This window comes from Molossus molossus, unplaced genomic scaffold (assembly GCF_014108415.1).
Source record: "Molossus molossus isolate mMolMol1 unplaced genomic scaffold, mMolMol1.p scaffold_m16_p_2, whole genome shotgun sequence".
Lineage (NCBI taxonomy): Eukaryota > Metazoa > Chordata > Mammalia > Chiroptera > Molossidae > Molossus > Molossus molossus.
The window spans coordinates 48,473,903-48,492,887 of record NW_023425355.1 but is presented as its reverse complement, the minus strand read 5'-3'; the positions used below and the strand labels follow the sequence as shown (position 1 = coordinate 48,492,887).

The window sequence follows — 18,985 nt, the reverse complement described above, 5'->3', positions numbered from 1 at the left end:
AATTATAAAAACCCTAATATATAATGCTGGCCCTAGTATCCAAAAGTAACTATGTAGCAGATTTTTACAGAAAAAATACACTTTCATTGGTTTTCCACATTACTGATGACATTTCTAAGATCCTGCTTATAGCTGTTCCCCTATTTAGAACCCATTTCCAATAAACAACTCCAATGGGACAGACCATGGCAATGAAGATATAAATATGACCAAGGATGTTCCATATTACAAAGAGGTCTACTAAGCTAAGAAGTCCCCATTGTGTTTTAGTTCAGAGCTGTTTCATCAAATAAGCAGAAAAATATGGAGATGTTGAATAACAACTGCCATGTACTAAGTGTCTATTATGTGCTAGTCATTATGCCTGGCACTACACACGCTTTATTTTTATCCCATGTGATAGTCCTGCAAGGTGAAATATACTTGGCCTCATTTTACAGATGAGGCAAATAGTTAACACAGATTGAGAAACTTGCCTAGAGTCATATAGTAAGTAGCTGAGCTATGATCAAGCCCAGGTAAGTCTGATTCCAAAGTTCATTCTTTCCACTACACCTTGAGACTTCTTTCATTTTTTATTTACTGGTCATGCTGGAACATGAAAAACACAAACTATATTATCTGTTATGGAATATTTAGTAAGTGTTTTGTTTGCTGTTTAATCATCTCATTTAATCCTCAAAACAATCTTATGAGGTAGATACAAATATTTACCACTATTTTACATATGAAGAAACTGAGGCACAAACAGTCTAAGGAAGTAACTTGCTTAAAGGCACACACTGTGTTAGTCCTGGAACCTCAACTAGGGTCTATACCCTTAACATCTATGCTCTAGAGTAGTGTTTTCCAATAGAAATATGATGTGATCCATGCATGTAATTTTAAATTGTCTAGTAGCTTCATTAAAAAGTAAAAAGACACAGGTGAATTTAATATATTTTACTTAACTCTATGTATCCAAAATACCATTTCAACACATTGTAATTGTAAAACAATTGAGCTATTTTACTATTTTTGGTACTTAGTTTTCAAAAGCCATATTTATGGCACATCTCAAATCGGACTAGTCACATTTCAAGTGCTAAATGGCCACATGTGGCTAACAGCTATTTGTATTGGACTGGGTAGCTCTAGATCTTGATCTAGAGGCTAAAGACTGAATAGAAGAGGAGCTTTGATTTTCACTGACCTGCAGATGTGTCCTCAAAAAGGTTTTCCTTTTGGTATATTCAAAGTTGTTTCTCATCAGAAGATACAAAAGTGCAGATGCTTCATTCCGGGTTGAGCTAATCTTTGAGGTGCAGCACTTTAAAACCTCATAGCAAAATGCAGCACACATGTTTACCCTTCCTTTAAAAAAGGCTGAGGGAAACTAAAGAACAGGAAAAACATAAATAAGTGTATGAAAATTCAATCATAAAAATCAATCAACTATCAAATGCCAACTCTATTCTCACTTAAATCTAGCTTATGTGCTTTGAAGATACATATAAACTGAAGACTAGGGCTCCTTTCTAGAGAACCTAAATTAGTTAAACACATAAAGGCCAGCATGTGTCAATGACAAAACAATTCAAGTATGTATACATGTCACTACAAAAATGTGAGGTACTCACAATAAATGGTACAGACTGAGAAGAGCTCATTTTGATCTGGGAAAAATGATACATAGGTTCTTGATCATACGCATTAAATTAATGAATGCCTGAAATGATGAATGATTGATGGGTCTCAATCTGACCCTTAAAAATGGGAAGGACAATCTACATTACTTAATTTTTGTGCTTTATATTTAAGCGGTTTCTTATATTATGAAGTTCCAAATGCTGAGAAAATGATAGTGGGGATCTACTGAGCAAGTAAATTACCTTTTAACAAAACAGGGTATAAATAAAGTGTACACATACAAATATATACATGGATCCTCTACTCATAAACAGTGTTTATTAAAATACATTTTGCATAGGGAAAGTAGTCAATATTATCATAAAAACTTTGGTGACAGATGGTTACAAGATTTATTGTGGTGATCACATCTGAGGAATATGTGTCAAATCACTATGTTGTACACCTGAAGTAATATAATATGTCAACTATACTTTAAAAAGATATATTCTGGCATAGAAAGAGAGTACAAAAGTGACTATGTAATACTCAAAGCAGCCAAGTGGCTGTTACTTTGAGGATGTATTCAGTCTGCTTTGTGGAAGATAAACTATACATACAACAAAGGCTTGTTACAATCTCTCATGCTTACACGTCTAGGCAAGCAAGGAGTAAGCTGCTTCAGGTACACAATGGATGTTTTTCAGGAAGTGTGAAGCTAGAGGGCCAACATTTTCAAAATCACTTCTTGGGAATCTTGAATTTAAACCCATGCAAGAATCTATCTTTTTAAAATCGCCTTAACACCAAGTGCATTGCTATACAGATATGAATGTTTAATAAATGTTTTCTGACTGGCCACAAAGAAATCTCACTAACAGTTTCACCAGATGAAAACAAATCTTGCTGGACAAGAAATTCTAGTATGAAAATAAAGGTGTATGGGAGGGCATAGCTATAATATAGTTAATTCACTATATTAAGTCTTTTATCCACATCACTTCTCTGAGTGGGCAATGGCCAAAATCATTGGTGAACTCTGTCAATTCCAATGGACTTCCTTTCCCCATTGTCTTATTAGAACACTCTGTATCTCATAATAATGTTGACACTCTTTTCTCTTTTGGCTTCCATGATAGCCTTCTTATTTGCCTTTCTTCCTAATCCTGTGACTGTTCCCTTTCATCTCTTCTACAGACTTCTCTTCTAACCCCTCCATGTTATTTTACTCCAGTGTACTACTCTTGACCTATTTTTTGGTTCTTCCTCTACTTACACTCCAGGAGAAATTAAATAATTCCCATGGCTTCAACTACCACTCATATGCTGATGATCTCTCTAGTTTACTATGCTCTAGCTAAACTGGGCCTTTCAGTTGTCAGAATTTCAAGCTCTTTACCAACTCTGGGCCTTTGCATATGCATGTCCTTCTCCTAGAGTGTTCTTCCTTGAGCTGTTCAAATGGCTGGCCCTTTTTCGTATTTCATGTTTCATTTTAAAAGTGACAAACCTATATAAAGTAAGGAGTCTCTCCCAAATCATTATTCTCTATCACAGCACCTTGGTTCCTTCCTAGAAATTATCCTAATTATTATTTTATCTACCTGTTTATTTTCTACCTCCCCCCTCACTGTACTGAAAACTTTATGAAGGTAAAACCATTCTTCTTTTACATCTCTACCATTGTATCCTCTAGTACCTACTACAGTGCTGGGCAGACAGAAGGTGTTCAATAAATAAAGTATGGATGATGACTTCAAGTTCAGCTCTCTAACCCAGATCTCTCTCCAGAGCAAAGATCTACATATCCAACTGTCAATCTAGCAGCTCTAATGGGATATCCTTTAGGCACCCTAAATTCAACAGGTCCACAAAACAGAACTCATTACCTTTTAACCCAAAGGTCGTCTTTTCTCTACATTTTATATCAACCACCATGATCCACTATACAATTACTAAATTCATGATCAACTCCTATAAATTCTATATCCTTACCATGTTTTATATCTCCCTTTGACTATTAATTTATGCTGCCACTGCCTTACTTTAGGCCCTCATTTTTATCTAGCCCATTGAAACAAGTCTTCTTACTGCCTTTAGTATCATCACCAATCCACCTTCCATGCTAGTTTTTAAAGAGATTTTTCCCTGTCTACACCAATTCTGTTAATACTGTATAAATCTAAGTGCATTACCTTGATGCTCCCTGATGCTTGAAAGATGAAGTCTAACTCCTAAGATGAGTACACATTCATCTAGTCCACATTTACCTCTTCATCCCACTAGCTCCTCCTCTGCCCACCCTCAGTTATCTGTATAGACTTCTTTTATCCTAATGGTATTTGTGGATGTGGGTGTGGCTGGGGGTGGGTATGTGTGGGCATGCACACATGCATGCACTTCCCTCTACTGGACAATAAGCTCTCAGACTATATCCCCGACATAGTATCTAACACCAGTAAGAACCTACCCAGTAACTGTTACATAAACTATTTTGAATCACTTTCCCTCAGTTTCGTGTAAGACGCTTCTAGTGAACTCAGTTTTCCATTTATGTCTTTATTCACAAATTGAATTAAATAATAGCAATTAAAAAACAACCTTTAAATCCACCTAATTTCTATATCAATTAAATGCAATGCGTAATGATGACAAAAAGTTTTCCATGCTTAGTTATATTATATAAATCAATTAATTGAAATCCTTTATCTTGTTAGAGTTATACACACCAGAGGGGAAGGCCTGAACTATGCCTGTCCATAATTTTAACTCCATCTTGGTTTATGATGCTTTTTAAAAATATGTATTTTTTATTGACTTTTTTAGATAGAGAGGAAGGGAGAGGGGGAGAGAGATAGAAACATCAGTGAGAGAGAAACATTGATTAGCTGCCTCCAGCTCATAACCTGGGCATATGCCCTCATCAGGAATCGAACCAGCAACCTCTCAGTGCATGGGACAATGCTTAATTCACTGAGCTACACCGGCTGGGATATGATGCTTTTTATTACGTTTAAAAGCTATCAGAAACAGACCAGAAATAAATATTTGCTACCTGTTTCAGTCATATTTATTCTTAAAAGTCTAGCCTGAGGTTGTTGGTTTTTAAATGAGGTAAGTAGCCTGAAAATTTACAGCCCACAGATACGATTAGCATTAAAAAAAGGGGTTCATTCATTTGACCCCATATTGAATATCTACCATTTGCAAGATATTACACAAGACCTCTGGGGGTTATAAAACTCAGCCTCTGCTTTCAAAGTACTTACACATGAGTGCACTAATAGCTTATATATTTTTGGCATAATACTTTAAAAAGAAACAAAACAGAACAAAAATTGGTAAAGTTGTAATTTGAAAATGGTACTTTTCAAAGGAGCTTACTTAAAAATAGTGACAAGGTGAAATGAAATAAAATGCACATTCTGATTTTAGGTGATTCTTGTTCAGATCCTCTTTATGTATTTGGCTGTTCCGTATCTATATTTACAAAGGCAGTACAGTAAATCCTCGATTTTGCAGACCTCGATTTAACAGACTTTGGATTTAATGGAGAAAATTTCCCATCTGTATGTCATGTGAAAATTTAACACCTTGTTAATTTTAAAATGCTTTTAACTAAGACTTGCTTATAATTAAATTAACAGGTTATTTTATTGTTATTAATTCACTGTTTAACAAATTTTAGCAATGTTGGAAAAAACCCTGTAGTAATTTTGCCAACACAAATAAATATTCATAGCTACAGCTATAGTCTACATATTTAAATCCAAGAGTCACAGCTTGTAAGCAGTGTTCGGAGAATGATTAGCACGAGATCACACCACATGATGCATGGTAATTGGTTCTGTTGTCTCGTGGAGTGACTTTCTGTAGCAGTTTATTTTATTTAGTTTCGTTAATCCTCACTTGAGGATATTTTTTCCATTAAGATTTTAGAAAGTGGAAGGGAATGGGGGGAAACATTGATGTGAGAGAGATATATCGATTGGTTGCATCCCATATGCACCCTGACTGGGCTGGTGATCAAACCTGCAACCCAGGTACATGCCCATGACGAGGAATCACGCCCTCAACCATTTGGTGCTCTGGCCAACACTCTATCCACTAAACCACATGGGCTAGGGCGCTACAGCCGTTTTAACTCGGTTTTCCACGTGTACTCAGCCATGTGCATTTGTTTACTACTTGTAGTAACTGGCGAATACATGCATTTACTAGACTTATTCAATATAAATCTAAAATTATAGTAATACATATAGAAAACTTCTGTAAAATTAAACTTTTCATTCATACTTAATTTTAATTACACAAACATGTCTACATAAGTAAAAACAGGTAAACTAACTAACTGTCAATATTTTAACGTGCATTTGGAAAACCTACCCTATTATATAACAAACTTTTGGCTTTAATGGACACCCCCTCACCTGAATTAGTCCGTTATATCAAGGTTTTACTGTACAGATTTAATGAGTTCAGTAACTGAGATTTGTAGATGTCATCACAAATCTTTTCTTGCCATGAAGCAAGCCCACTAGTAGCTACAAACCTTTTGTCCTTACCTTACTAATGAAAGCTCGTAATGAGGCAAATACATGTTTCAGCGACACCTCAGATTGTCCATTTTTAAGGAAAGCAAGATGAATATCAAACACTTTTTTCATTAAAGGGTTGTGGCCATCATTATTTAAAAGTTGACTCTAAAAAACATGAAAACAAATACATTTTGTAGAAATAGTTTATGCCACCCACTCCCCAGAATGAGAGATCTGACTTGACCAATACCTGTTAATCAATCCACTGTCTGAAAGTTTCAGAAAAACAAAAATGATTAAAACATCTGTGCCATCTTTCAACTTGGAAATCTCAAAATACTATATAAATTATATCTATACTTGATTCCATCATTTTAAGCATGGATAAAAAATTATTTTCCAATGTAACATGCCAAATACAAACTAGTATGGGAAGAGTATTTTCTATTAACCTGGTGCAAAATTAAACCCTCTATGAGTAGAGATAACAATAGGTATTACAATAGAACAGACCATGTAAATTGTTTAAATTCTCATTGCAAAGAAAGACATAAATGAAACAATAAATTGTAGAGAAATATTTATTGGTTTGTGAACCTTTATTTAAAAAAAGCATTGGTTAACTTCTCTAGGCCTATTCTCCTATCCCTCAAAAATACTACCAGGTTACAACTTGGCCAAAGACAACAACAAAAAACAAAATAATATGCAAAATTGTGACAAATCTAATGGTACTATCGACAGCCAGAATTAATGAAGGGTATTAGATTTTTCTGGCTCTTTCCTTAGTCTACATCCAAACATCATATTTGGTTAGAAGCATAGACCCTTGTGATAACTGGCCTAGATCTGAATCCTGAGTCTGCCATTGAGCAGCTATATGACGTTAACCTCCCTGTTAGCCTCAATTTGCTCATTTTTAATGGGAATAATAATAGTATCTATATCATAAACTATCATGAAGACCAAAAGTGAGTTCATATTTTTATTTTTAAGTTTACTGAGGTATAATTTAGATACCATAAAATTTGTCTATTATTTTTCTTTATTGATTTTAGAGAAAAAGGAAGGAAGGGAGGGAGAGAGAGAGAGAAACATCAATGAAAGAGAACAACAATTGACCACCTCCTGCATGCCCCCCACTGGGGATCAGGCCCACAACCTGGGCATGTGCCCTGACCAGGAATTGAACCGGAGACCTCTTGGTGCATGGGTTGACACTCAACCACTGAACCACACAAGCCGGGCAAAATTTCCTATTTTAAGTGTATGGGTCAATTATTTTTAGTAAATTTACAGAGTTGTACAACCATCACAATCCAATTTTAGAGCATTTCCATCACCTCAAAAGCATCCCTTATGCCCATTTGCTGTCATCCCTCTTTCCCTTCCAGCCCCACAATAAAAAACTGAGTTAATATTCATAAAGCACTTAGGGTAGTGCCTGACATCTACCAAAAGGTATGTTTGTTAAATAAATAAGAAGCATCTGAATAGGAGGAAGGAATACAACGCAAACCATGAGACCAAATGCCCTTATTTGGCACAATGAAAAATTGGTTTGCATTTTAATGAGAACAAACTTAATATTTCATAACGGGATTCTAAAGCCTATTTCTTAGTAGTATCTAATTCAGTTTTCCTTTATGAGCCTCTTTGAAAAAGTACAGAAAGGGGAGAAAAGAAAAAATTATCTGTATAACTCAGGTGAAAGCAAGCAAGATTTTTCACTTTTAAGTTTTCCCACTGATGTTACATTACAGTTACATAGTTTTTACCCTTCAAACAGATTTATTATCCAAGTTTACTCCTTTAACAACCCTGCAAGGTCACTGCTTTTACCTGATTCTTTTTAATCATAGCAATAATGATTTGTGCTGAGAGGCAAACATCTGAGACAAAACACTAAGCGCCTGACTAGGGAAGCCAGCCAGGCTGCCTGGACATCATCTAACCTAAGAAGACACATCACAATGGGCATTTGAGAAAACAGATTCTATCATAATGGATATTTTAGTGAAATATAACTGCTTTTAAACAAAAACATAAAACAATTGGATGTGGCAAGTAACTCTCGGGGAATTCCCAAGGTCACACAGTAACCAAACTCTGTCTGCCATCCAAGTTTCCTGATTGCTCATTGGGGCTTTTTCACTACACTAAGCCTCCTCTAACAGGTTACTTTTTGTATAATGTTTTCTTTGCAATGATGCCAGTTGAATTTTACCCCTTCATTTTTACCTTGAAGCACTGGGTGAAAAACGATATGGTATCTAGTACTGTTAAAGAAACTTCAGTAGCAGTATTGCCTTCAAGGAGTGCCTGATGAAAAATGTCTGCTTCAGTTGTTGTAGAACCTAAAATTGAAAAAAAAAAAAAAAGCAAATTAAACTGCCTAACACAGAGAGTCAACATAACAGTTTTGAATGATTTTTCCCCAAAAACTCAGAGATGAGCAAGAAAAGAAAAGGCGCCCTGGCCGGTTTGGTTCAGCAGTTAGAGTGTCAGCCCACGGGTGAAGAGTCTTGGGTTCAGTTTCCACTAAGGGCACATACCTCGGTTGCAGTTTGTCCCTGGCCCTGGTTGGGGTTATGCAGGTGGCAGTCACTTGATGTGTCTCTCTCTCTTCCTCCCTATCTCCCTCCCACTCTATCTGAAGATAAATGCAAGAATGTCCTCAGGTGAGGATAAAAAAAAAAGAAGAAGAAGAAGAGAGGAGGATCTCAATTCTTGCAGACCTAATGAGTTTCATTGTATGTCTTCTTTTTTTAAAAATTTTTTTTTCCATTTTTTGTTCAGATAGAGCGGGAGGGAGAGAGAGAGGGCGAAACATAGATGTGAAAGGGACACATCAAGTGGTTGCCACCCACACAACCCAACCAGGGCCAGGGACAAACTGCAACTGAAGCACGTGCCCTTAGTGGGGAACCGAACGCAGGTCTCTCTGGACCGCAGGCCGACACTCTAACCGCTGAGCCAAACCAGCCAGGGCATCATTGTATTTATTCTTGAAGCAAATATGGTCTTGGTTAATCAGGTCTACTACTTTTCACTTCAGCTGTGTATTAACAGTTCTGCACACATAATTAGGTGCCCACTTCTTTGGATTTCAGTGATGAACTATGGCAGTGTAACTTGGAAATAATGTGGGAGGGATTTTAGGCTGTTCAGGCTGTAAGACACATTTTTTAAAGCTCCTAAATCTGTTAGCTCAGGACCCATCTGCTTAAGACATTTGTTTTTATTATTAGTCCTTATCACAAGGCCACTTTTGCTGGCTTCTTTCCCTGCAACCTCCATAGGACTGTATGGAAATAAAAGTTTTTTCACTCTAATTTTTTTTATTCGTCACCCGAAGATATTTTTCCATTTATCATCAGACAGAGTGGGAGAGAGAGAGACGGAGAGAAACACTGATATGATAGAGCCACATCCACTGGTTGCCTCTCACACAACCTGACCAGGGCCAAGGACAAACTGCAACCGAGGTACGTGCCTGTGACCAAAATCTAATTCATGACTCATTGGTCCACGAGCCGATGCTCTAACCACTGAGCAAAACCGGCCAGGGCTCTCACTCTAACTTTTCATTAATATTTGCTTTTCAGAGGACAGCCTCCATTTATGTAACCCTCTATAGCTTCCCCAGCTGGGCAAAACTTTTCTCCTTGTCCTACTTGCCTTGTCAATACTTCAACCTGTGTAACATATACCTATGTCCAAATAGTATTTATAGTTCTTTAATTTCTGCAGTCAGCTCAACATGTGTAATCCCTTAAAATCATTGAACAATAGTAACTCTAAATATTACATACACTATTATGTTATATTATTATGCTATTATTTGCATTAAAGTTTAATAGTAGAGCCCTGGCCAGTGTGGCTCAGTTGATTGGGCATAGTCCCATGCACCAGGAGGTTGCTGGTTTAATTCCCTGTCAAGGGCATATGCCCAGGTTTTGGGCTCAATCCCCAGTAGGGGGCAGGCAGGAGGCAGCCAATTAATGTTGTGTTCTCACATCGATGTTTCTCTCTTCCTCTCCCTTCCCCTCTCTCTAAAAATCAATAAACTACTCTTAAAAAACAAGTTTAACGATAATAATGGATAGTCAATGTAAATAAGAACAGTTCAGTGAAAAAAAATAATTCCTTTAATACTGAAGTAAGAAAAAAAATACCATCACATAAAATTGCTGAAAAATGCACGCATATTATGGTCATGTATGATGAAATGATGGTATATAAATACACAAACATGCAAAGAGATCTGTGTATGTGAAATCATTGTCAATCATATTAGTTATTTAAACCAGAACTTCTTTAAGGTTAAATAGTATTACATGTCTGTTTCAAATGGGTACCCTACACACATTTGCACTTACTGTGATTAAGTGTAAATGAACTTTCCAGGCTACTAAGATGCTGAAGCCGGGCCTGCATTACTCCAGATCTGTTTCGAAGAGCTGGCATGGTTTGAGATTTTCGGTCTACTCCAAAATGTTTTGACAGCCAGGCATCATGTACCCTAAAATAAAATTTAAAGTTAGGAATTGGAGCACTCTAATACTGCATCTCAATGTTAGGTGTTTTTTAACTAAAAAATTAATTAGGCTTCCAAATAAACACTATACTGTGATCAGTACTACTCCAACTATTACTTGGTTTAAATGAGACATCACTGGAAATTGTATAAAGTTTTAATGTATATTTAAAAGAGCTGATACTATAAGAATATAATTAAAGAATTTAGAGAGTTATTTACTTCCTTCCTCCTCATCAAAAACATCAGTGTAGTCCTGGCTGGTCTGGCTCAGTGGTTAGAGTGTTGGCCCGAGGACCAAAGAGTTATGAGTTTGATTCCGGTCTGGGACATGTACCTTGGTTGCAGTTCAGTCCCCGGCCCTGGTCGGGGTCGTGAGGGAGGCAACCAATCGATGTATCTCTCTCACATCGATGTTTCTCTCCATCCCCCCCGGAACATAAATGGAAAAATATCTTCAGGTGAGGATTAAAAAAAAAATCAGTGCAAAGTAGGCAACATTCTAATCAGATTCAGTCTTTTCTCAGGAGGTGAGGAATGGCAAAAGTCAGTGGAAACAGTGAGAGGGCTGCTCAAGAGATGAAATGGTGGGGGTGGGGGGGATTCCTAAATGTTGAAGAATGAATGTCAATCAAATGTTTCTAAACTTGCGTTAAACTTGGACCAGACATTTTTACTCTTTAAACATGTCTATCGCACAAATTCGCAAAATATTTTTTTAATATTAAGGTTCCATTAAAAAATTATAAATGGGTCATACAGGAACAAAAAAAAAAGAATAAGAGTTTGTCTATTCTCTAGGCAACATAGTGAGAGGGTCAGTAGAATGTTGGAGGTTAAAGGCTCATGGTGGTAGTTACCATGCTAGCTTCAAGTCATGGGGAAAGACAGTGGAAATTGTCACATGAATTACCTATTATGAGGATGTTCCAGAGACTCAGCAATCATGAACCTTATCCAAACAGCCTCTTCAGTTTTTGGAAGTGCAATGGAATTTAACATAAAAAAATGAACTCTGTGTTCCTTTAATGACTACTAACTCTACCCCTAAAATTTATCTCATTGAAATAAGCAAGTAATGTTTTCCTTAGGGTCCCTCAAACATTTTTTAAAGGTTTTCATTGACTTTTTAGAGAGAGAGAGAGAGAGAGAGAGAGAGAGAGAGAGAGACCGATGTGAGAGAGAAACATCAACTGGCTGCCTTCCACCCCTGCCCCCCACTGGGGTTGGAGCCTGCAACTCAAGCATGTGCCCTCACCAGGAATCAAACCGGGACCTCTCAGTCCATGGGACAATGCTCAATCCACTAAGCCACACCAGCAGGGCCCGCAAACATTTTTTTAAAGTATTTACTTCACTAAGACTTAAACAGCAAAAAGAAGAAATTGATCATTTATAATGTATATCTCAATCATTGTTGAGCATTTCTGTTTACCTTAGCAACTGAGGTGAGTACTGATAGTTTGTAGATAAAAGTACAGACCTTACAATTGTCCTCAGTTTATGGTTTCCTGCCTTCTCCTGGATCTAGCCCTTCCTCACACATCCTTTAGAAAAGACAGTATTTGTTCCAGGATTAGGACAGAAACTGCATACAGGGCTAACCATTACCTTCTAGAAAACTTAAATGTATCAGCTCATATTAGTTTAATTTAAACTTTGAGTTGAGGTATGTTACATAAATCATGGGTTGTCCTTTTTAAATTTCTACTGAATTTATTGGGGTGACATTGATTAATAAAATTATATAGGTTTCAAAAGAATTCAAAATGAATAATCTACTTTTTACATAGCATGATCAAGACCGCCCTCTGTTGGAAGAAAAAGAAAAATGTGGAAATTGCCATGCTATGGGAATTACCTTGCTATGTTTCTTTTCCCCATGTATCTAAAGTGAAACAAACATACTCTAGAAAGAAAAACAGCAGCATGTTAGTAAAGTAATATAATTCTCTGCAATTTAACAAGTAATATATGAAAAGTCATGTGTTATAAAGAATGACTACTTAAGTCATATTATAATGTATGTTTTGGTAGACAGAAATAAATATACACATAAGTACTTGAGGGCTTGCCATATTGTATCTTTCTACATTTATTTGCTAAAGTCACATCGGCATCAAAAAGGCCCATGTCTTCATGTACAATTTTAACAACATAAATACTTATTAATGTAAATTATCCCGTGTTCTTTGACATATCATAGCAAAGGTCTTAAGTAAAATTATTAATACCTAAAAAGGTTCTTAAGCTCTAACAATGGGGGTGATTGCTATGCTTTTTTATAATGTCATTAAAATACTTTCTATTACTGAAATTCTCAAACACATACAAAATTAGGGAGGATAGTATAACTAACCTCCCATATACCCAGCACCCACCAGCCTCAACAATCATCAATTCATAGACATTTTTGTTTAATCTCTACCCTGAACAGGTCCTCAGCTTTTCCTTCCACCCTCCCTATGTACTTCCCATAGTTTTTGAAGTAAATCCCAACATCATATATTTTCATCAGTAAATATTTCAATATAATTAGTTTATTTTCTTTATAGTCTTAACTGCTATTCTGTTTCCTGCCATTTTCTACAAAATTTTGAAAGACTTTAATAAGTATGTATGAATTATCCTCATTGTGTTTTGGTAGACATGCACATATAATGTCATATATGTGTACTATTTATTTTAAAATTTCCTACGTTTCATTCTAATTTTTCTTTTAATTTTCACTTAATATAAAAATAGCTCAGATTTTCCCCGAGTGCCTTGGAATGGAGATATCTATATCAATCAGTCAATCTAGCTATGCATTTCTGAAGTGGGTGGAATTACTCAGCTCTACTTTAGAGTACAAATTCCAAATTCCAATTATGTAGGTGACTCTATTAAGCTGGCATCTGCTCTGAGTGATTTAAGACAGCTGATACCCCTTCTAGTTTTCCAGATCACAGAAACACTCCTGCTATATATAGGCTATAAAGATGGTCTATTATTAGCTGGGGTTTTCTATAACATCACAAGTATTCCATCACCATGATTTTCCTCTATGTGTGAATAACCTGTATATGTCAGCATCTCTATTAACAATAGCTTAAAATTTCCTACATTATTAGCAAATAAGATGTTGAATCCAGGAAAAAAAGTAATGTTTTATTATGTATAAACATTAAGCTCCTCCAAATAAGGGGAAATTTTATGAAAATAAGTTAACTTACTCTAAAAGTATGAGAATGTTTATGAGCTCCTGAGGTGATACTTTATTCCAGTAAGTTAAGAGAGTATCTGAAAATGGAATAAATGCAGTGTTAACTTTTGAAATAATTAGAGCAAATAGCACTGTGAACCCCAAAGTACCAATAACTTAGCTTCAACAACCATCGACTCATGGCCAATTCTGCCCAATACACACACTGTATTCTTTTGAATTAACTCCAAATATATCTTTTAATCTGTAATTTTGTCATTTCAACATTTTTATTTTGTAAATGTTCTTTTGGATCGCTCATCCCAATCTTCATGTTATCCCTGAAAACAAAGGAAGGGAAGCAGACCTGGTTTTGTTTCGAATATGTTTTTATCTGTTTATTTTTAAAGAGAGAAGGGAGAGATAGAAACATCTATGTGAGAGAGAAACATCTATCTGCTGCCTCCTGCACACCCCTACTGGCGGTCAGCCCACAACCCGCACATATCCCCTGACAGGAAAGAACCAAGATCTCTCAGACCATGGGATGGTGCATTTATGTGCATTTTGCTGAAAGGTGGGGGTCTCAAGTACCTTTGCCTGCTACTCAAACGGCTCTCTGAACCAAAAAGACTGACAACTGTAAACTTTAGAGGAGACTTCTTTGCCTTTGTGTTATAAAATCTTAAGTTCTGGCAATACACACACACACACACACACACACACACACACACACCAACTAATTCAGATATAAAAGTCCCTTAAATCTACCCCATGTACTTATCTTTTTACTTATTTCTTTACTTCCAGCACACCTTATGGAGATTTTTTTAAAAGGAAATTACCGTTTCTCAACTTCTTAATCCCTTTTCATCCTACTCAGACATAGCTAATGGCGTCAGCAGACCCCCTTCTCAATGTAAGCACCCTGTCAGAATTGCAAGCCCAGCTAGAGCCTCCTGATGATAAGGATGGAGGACTAGGCAATGTTGGCCATATGGAGGGGGAGGAGTGTGGGGGTTTTGACTTTATTTCTAATTTTTTAAAGACCAGGAATACGAATACTTTCCAATGATTATAAAATACTGATAACCACAAATAAAAATGCTAGAATTGAGTAAAATTAGATTAATTTTTTTTTAATTAGCCTATAAATGACTTCCTGTCCCCCCCATCCCGCCTTTGTATGCCTTTCAGTCAGAGAAGCTGGGCTCCCAGAAGTCACCGGGCTTCCGGCCTCTTCAAAACGGTTGAGTGAAGGCGCCATCTTCCCTTTCCTACGCACCGGCTTTTTCTGTCAAAAGGCTGGCACCGCCTTTCCACCAAAAATCTGGACAGCTGAGCCATCCTCACACCCATACCGTGCCCTGAAGCAGCTTCGCAAAAGGTCTGTAAAACGGGCTCAGCCCTGCCACAGCCTAACACTTAGTCAGAAACTCTTAAACCATTTTCTCGTCAGTGGCGTCATCAAGCCGCTGGCCTGTCTCAACCGTTTCCAGTCCCAAATCAGTGAGACATGATGGAGGCAGGGAATGAGGGTGGAGAAGACAGGAAAGGTGATAAGACACTTCCAGAATCTGTTAAATTTGAGTTAAGTGTATGTGACGTGTCGAGTAACGACTTCAAAAAAACCTGGCTAAAACTAAAAGAGCTCCATGACAAAGAGCTACACCGTTTACAGGCAAAATTAACCAGTTTGAGGAAAGAGCGATTGTCAGATGGGAGGTGGACAGGCTCCACAGCCAAAATTAAAGAGTTGACTGAGCAACAGAAAGCTCTCAATGCAACTATTCAAGCCTTACAAGAACAGTTACGCTCAAAAACATGTGACCGCTGTTCCGTTAATGAAACATACAGGAACACACTACAGCAAGAATTTTATGATATCCAACAACGAAACCTTGCCTTGATTACTGAGATCACTGCAGAAAGGAATAAACTAAGAGAAGAAAATAAAATGCTTTCTGAAAAACTTAAATTGACTCAGCAAAAGTTTAGTTCTGAGACTGATGATGAGTTCATTCCTTGTGCTCAAAAGACCGGGTCAGTTTTTACAGTCAGGGATCCTAGTGAAGGATATCAGGAGACTATGCCTAATACTGGACAGATGAAATATGGAGAAAAGGAACAGCAACAAAGTCCAGAGTTTATAATTCCACTTCATAGTCAGGACCTCTTTGATATGGCAGAGTCCTCTTTTGAGGGCATTCCTTTTAATACTAGTAAGCCTACCATAGGAGGTACTTCCAATCAGAACTCACCTACAAATTTTCCTGTAATATATACACAGAACACTCAAAGGGAGCATGAAGTTCAGATTGTCTCAAACCTTTCTGAAGACAAGCTTGATCAGGCAAAAAAGATACAGACACTTACACACAAGACCTCCACACAGAGGACCTCTACTCAGATAGACTTTCCTTGGAGCTTTTCCAGTTGTGTTACAGAACAAAACCCAGAAATTGAAGTGGTATCTGAAACATCAGAGGAAAATATGCCTGATAATAGACTCTCACTTCACTCGTTTACAGAGAAAAAAGAAACAGTCTCTTCAAATGTATTTCCTTTTGACTATACTTCAAGTAGGAAAAGATTATCAATTAGTATTCCTCGTTATAACATTGGGTTTTTGGAGAAAGATGGCAGCTACCAGATACCTTCCAATGAGCAATTATCTTTGAGAAAAAATGCTACCGAATCTACAGCTGCACGAGGGTATGGTGCTGATAAGCCTCAAGATGATAACCAGAGTTCCATTTTGGGGTCTAGGATAAAGAGAAAAGCCAGAATACAATCTGAAAAAAGGAAGTAGTTTTCCCTTATCCCTCTCTTAAGGAAACTGCTTTTCTTTCACAAGAGGACCGTCTTCTAGTCAATTCACACTATGTAACTGATAACCCGACTCTGATTCCATTTTTCAGGACATAATAAATAAGGCAATACGACTTAAAACATAATTTGGAAAATGTTGTAGACTTTGAAACGGTGAACTGTTGCCAGTTAATAAACTTACAGCTCCCTCTACTTCCATATAAAAGTATATTTTTGTTGAAATTAAGTTGCTACCGTTTATGAATCAATATAAAAGAAAGCGAAGAGAAGACCTGAAGTGAGTTCAACATTTAAACATGTATAGACTGACTAAAATAAATATTTACTGGACAAGACAAATAACTAGAACACATCCATTGACAAGGACCCAGAAGCTGATATTTTTCGGAATAAAATGAATATGACTTTATAGATATCATATAGTATGACTTTATATATACAAAAGATAAAAAAGGAGATGTGACACTAACTGTATACTAACTAAAATATGCTTTTAAAAAGCAAAAAGCAAAAGCAGAAGAAAAAAGCGTAATTACAAAGATCAAATATTCAACAAGTAACGTCAACATTTACAAGAGAAGGAGTTCTCAAGAAACAACGCAGTTATGGTTTCACCCATGACATTAAAAAAGCAGCCAGTAGGCTGTCACTGGAATCACAGTATATGGTATGTGTGTATGTGTGTGTGTGTGCGCATACATGCGTGTGCCACAGTATATGGTGTGTGTGTGTGTGCGCATACATGTGTGTGCCACAGTATATGGTATGTGTGTGTGTGTGTGTGCGCGCGTGCATACGCCCTGCGTCACGCACGTATGCACGTGTACTAGACTGGAAGAGGGGAGAACTAATGAGCAATCCTCCTTCCTTCTCTCTGCCACCCCCAAGCCAATCTTACTTTCCCTGAGCTGTGGTGGTATTCAACTATTTTTTTTTCCCAGTTTTTTTTTTTTTTTCATGTGTCTGTTTTTTTTCATGTGTCTTTTATTTTTAAAAAACAAATTTATTGAGAAAATTTATATACCTTAAAACTTACCCCATTTAAACAGTACACAGTACAACAGTTTATAGTATATTTGAAGAGTTGTAAAACCATCACCACAGTTTTAGAATATCCTCATCACCCTATGAAAAAACCCCGTATGTACACATTAGCAGTTATTGTCTACACTGCCCCACTTTTCACCTTGTGGGAAGAGAAAAACAGTAAGTTATAGTTGTTAATTGTTAACTGATCCATCATCTCCTGAAACAAAATACTACCAGGTTGAAAATTATCTCACTTCTTTCACAAAATACAGAGGCCCATCACAAAGCCTCAATATATTCTTTTTTTAATAAAGTACTATGTAAAGCCTAAATGTCCCCCATCCCCCCCCTTAACCCCTCTACCCCACCCTAGGCCTTCCCTAAACTGTTGTTGTGTCCATGGGCTATGCATGTATTCTCTTTGACTATTACTTTAGATCATACATTCTTAGAATTTAAAGATTTTATTTATTTTATCTACTATTTTATTAATGTACTGTAGAATTTATTATATCTAGCTATTGCTTTGTTTTAAAGTCTCTCTAGCTATCAACTTATTTTATGTTTTTATTATATTATTTATCCTGCATTGTTACAAAAATATTTAAATTTACAGTTACTTAAAATAGAAAATAAGTAAAAGATGATGACTATGATGATCAGAACCCAGGTGCTTTTATGTTCTTCATTCCTGTATTTTTTTCCCCCTGAACAAAAAAAGTTGATAAAGGGAAGAAAATTGTATAAATAAATGTGGTATTTGGGAATGAGATAACTTGATTTTACTTCCAGGTCCAGAAAACATGTAGTTTATGAAAATCCTTTGGTATAGTCTATTTGAAAACCTCGGTTTTAGAACGTCTCCCATTTCGAACAATTGGCTCCTCGACCAGACAACCTTTTCATGCTGATACCTGTATGATCAGTCACGCAACTCTCAGGAGACAAAGAAGAGAATGCACAAGTACGAGTCCGTTTACAGCTGTTAATGCCTCAGGAAATTGTGCTGTGAATATTTTCATGTATTGTTGCTTTTGGTGCTTATTAGTATTATATTTTCATATGTTACTGTACATTTTATTTCCTTTTTTGTTAAATTTTCATTTACATTTCATATCTTTTTTGTCTTTAAAGTGTTTATTTATAAACTAAACAGTACATTAGACATATACTGTATATAAGAAAGGTTGAAATGGAATCATTTGGGGGTCTGAAACAGATTAATTCAATTTACATTATTTCTAATGGGAAAAA

The 18,985-nt window shown here is 36.5% G+C and overlaps 1 protein-coding gene across 8 annotated transcripts in view; it reads right to left on the bottom strand.

The window, feature by feature from the left end:
* The window catches only part of DOCK11 (dedicator of cytokinesis 11), a 218,800-nt gene that overhangs the window by 61,708 nt on the left and 138,107 nt on the right, over positions 1 to 18,985 (bottom strand). For all 8 annotated transcript variants that reach the window (XM_036270311.1, XM_036270309.1, XM_036270310.1 and 5 more), the window contains 6 exons: positions 13,902 to 13,968; positions 12,548 to 12,595; positions 10,529 to 10,671; positions 8,388 to 8,503; positions 6,174 to 6,311; positions 1,193 to 1,375 (listed from right to left, as the gene is read on the bottom strand). In XM_036270311.1, coding sequence (XP_036126204.1) covers positions 1,193 to 1,375; positions 6,174 to 6,311; positions 8,388 to 8,503; positions 10,529 to 10,671; positions 12,548 to 12,595; positions 13,902 to 13,968 — 695 coding nt within the window. The remainder of the gene's footprint in view (positions 1 to 1,192; positions 1,376 to 6,173; positions 6,312 to 8,387; positions 8,504 to 10,528; positions 10,672 to 12,547; positions 12,596 to 13,901; positions 13,969 to 18,985) is intronic.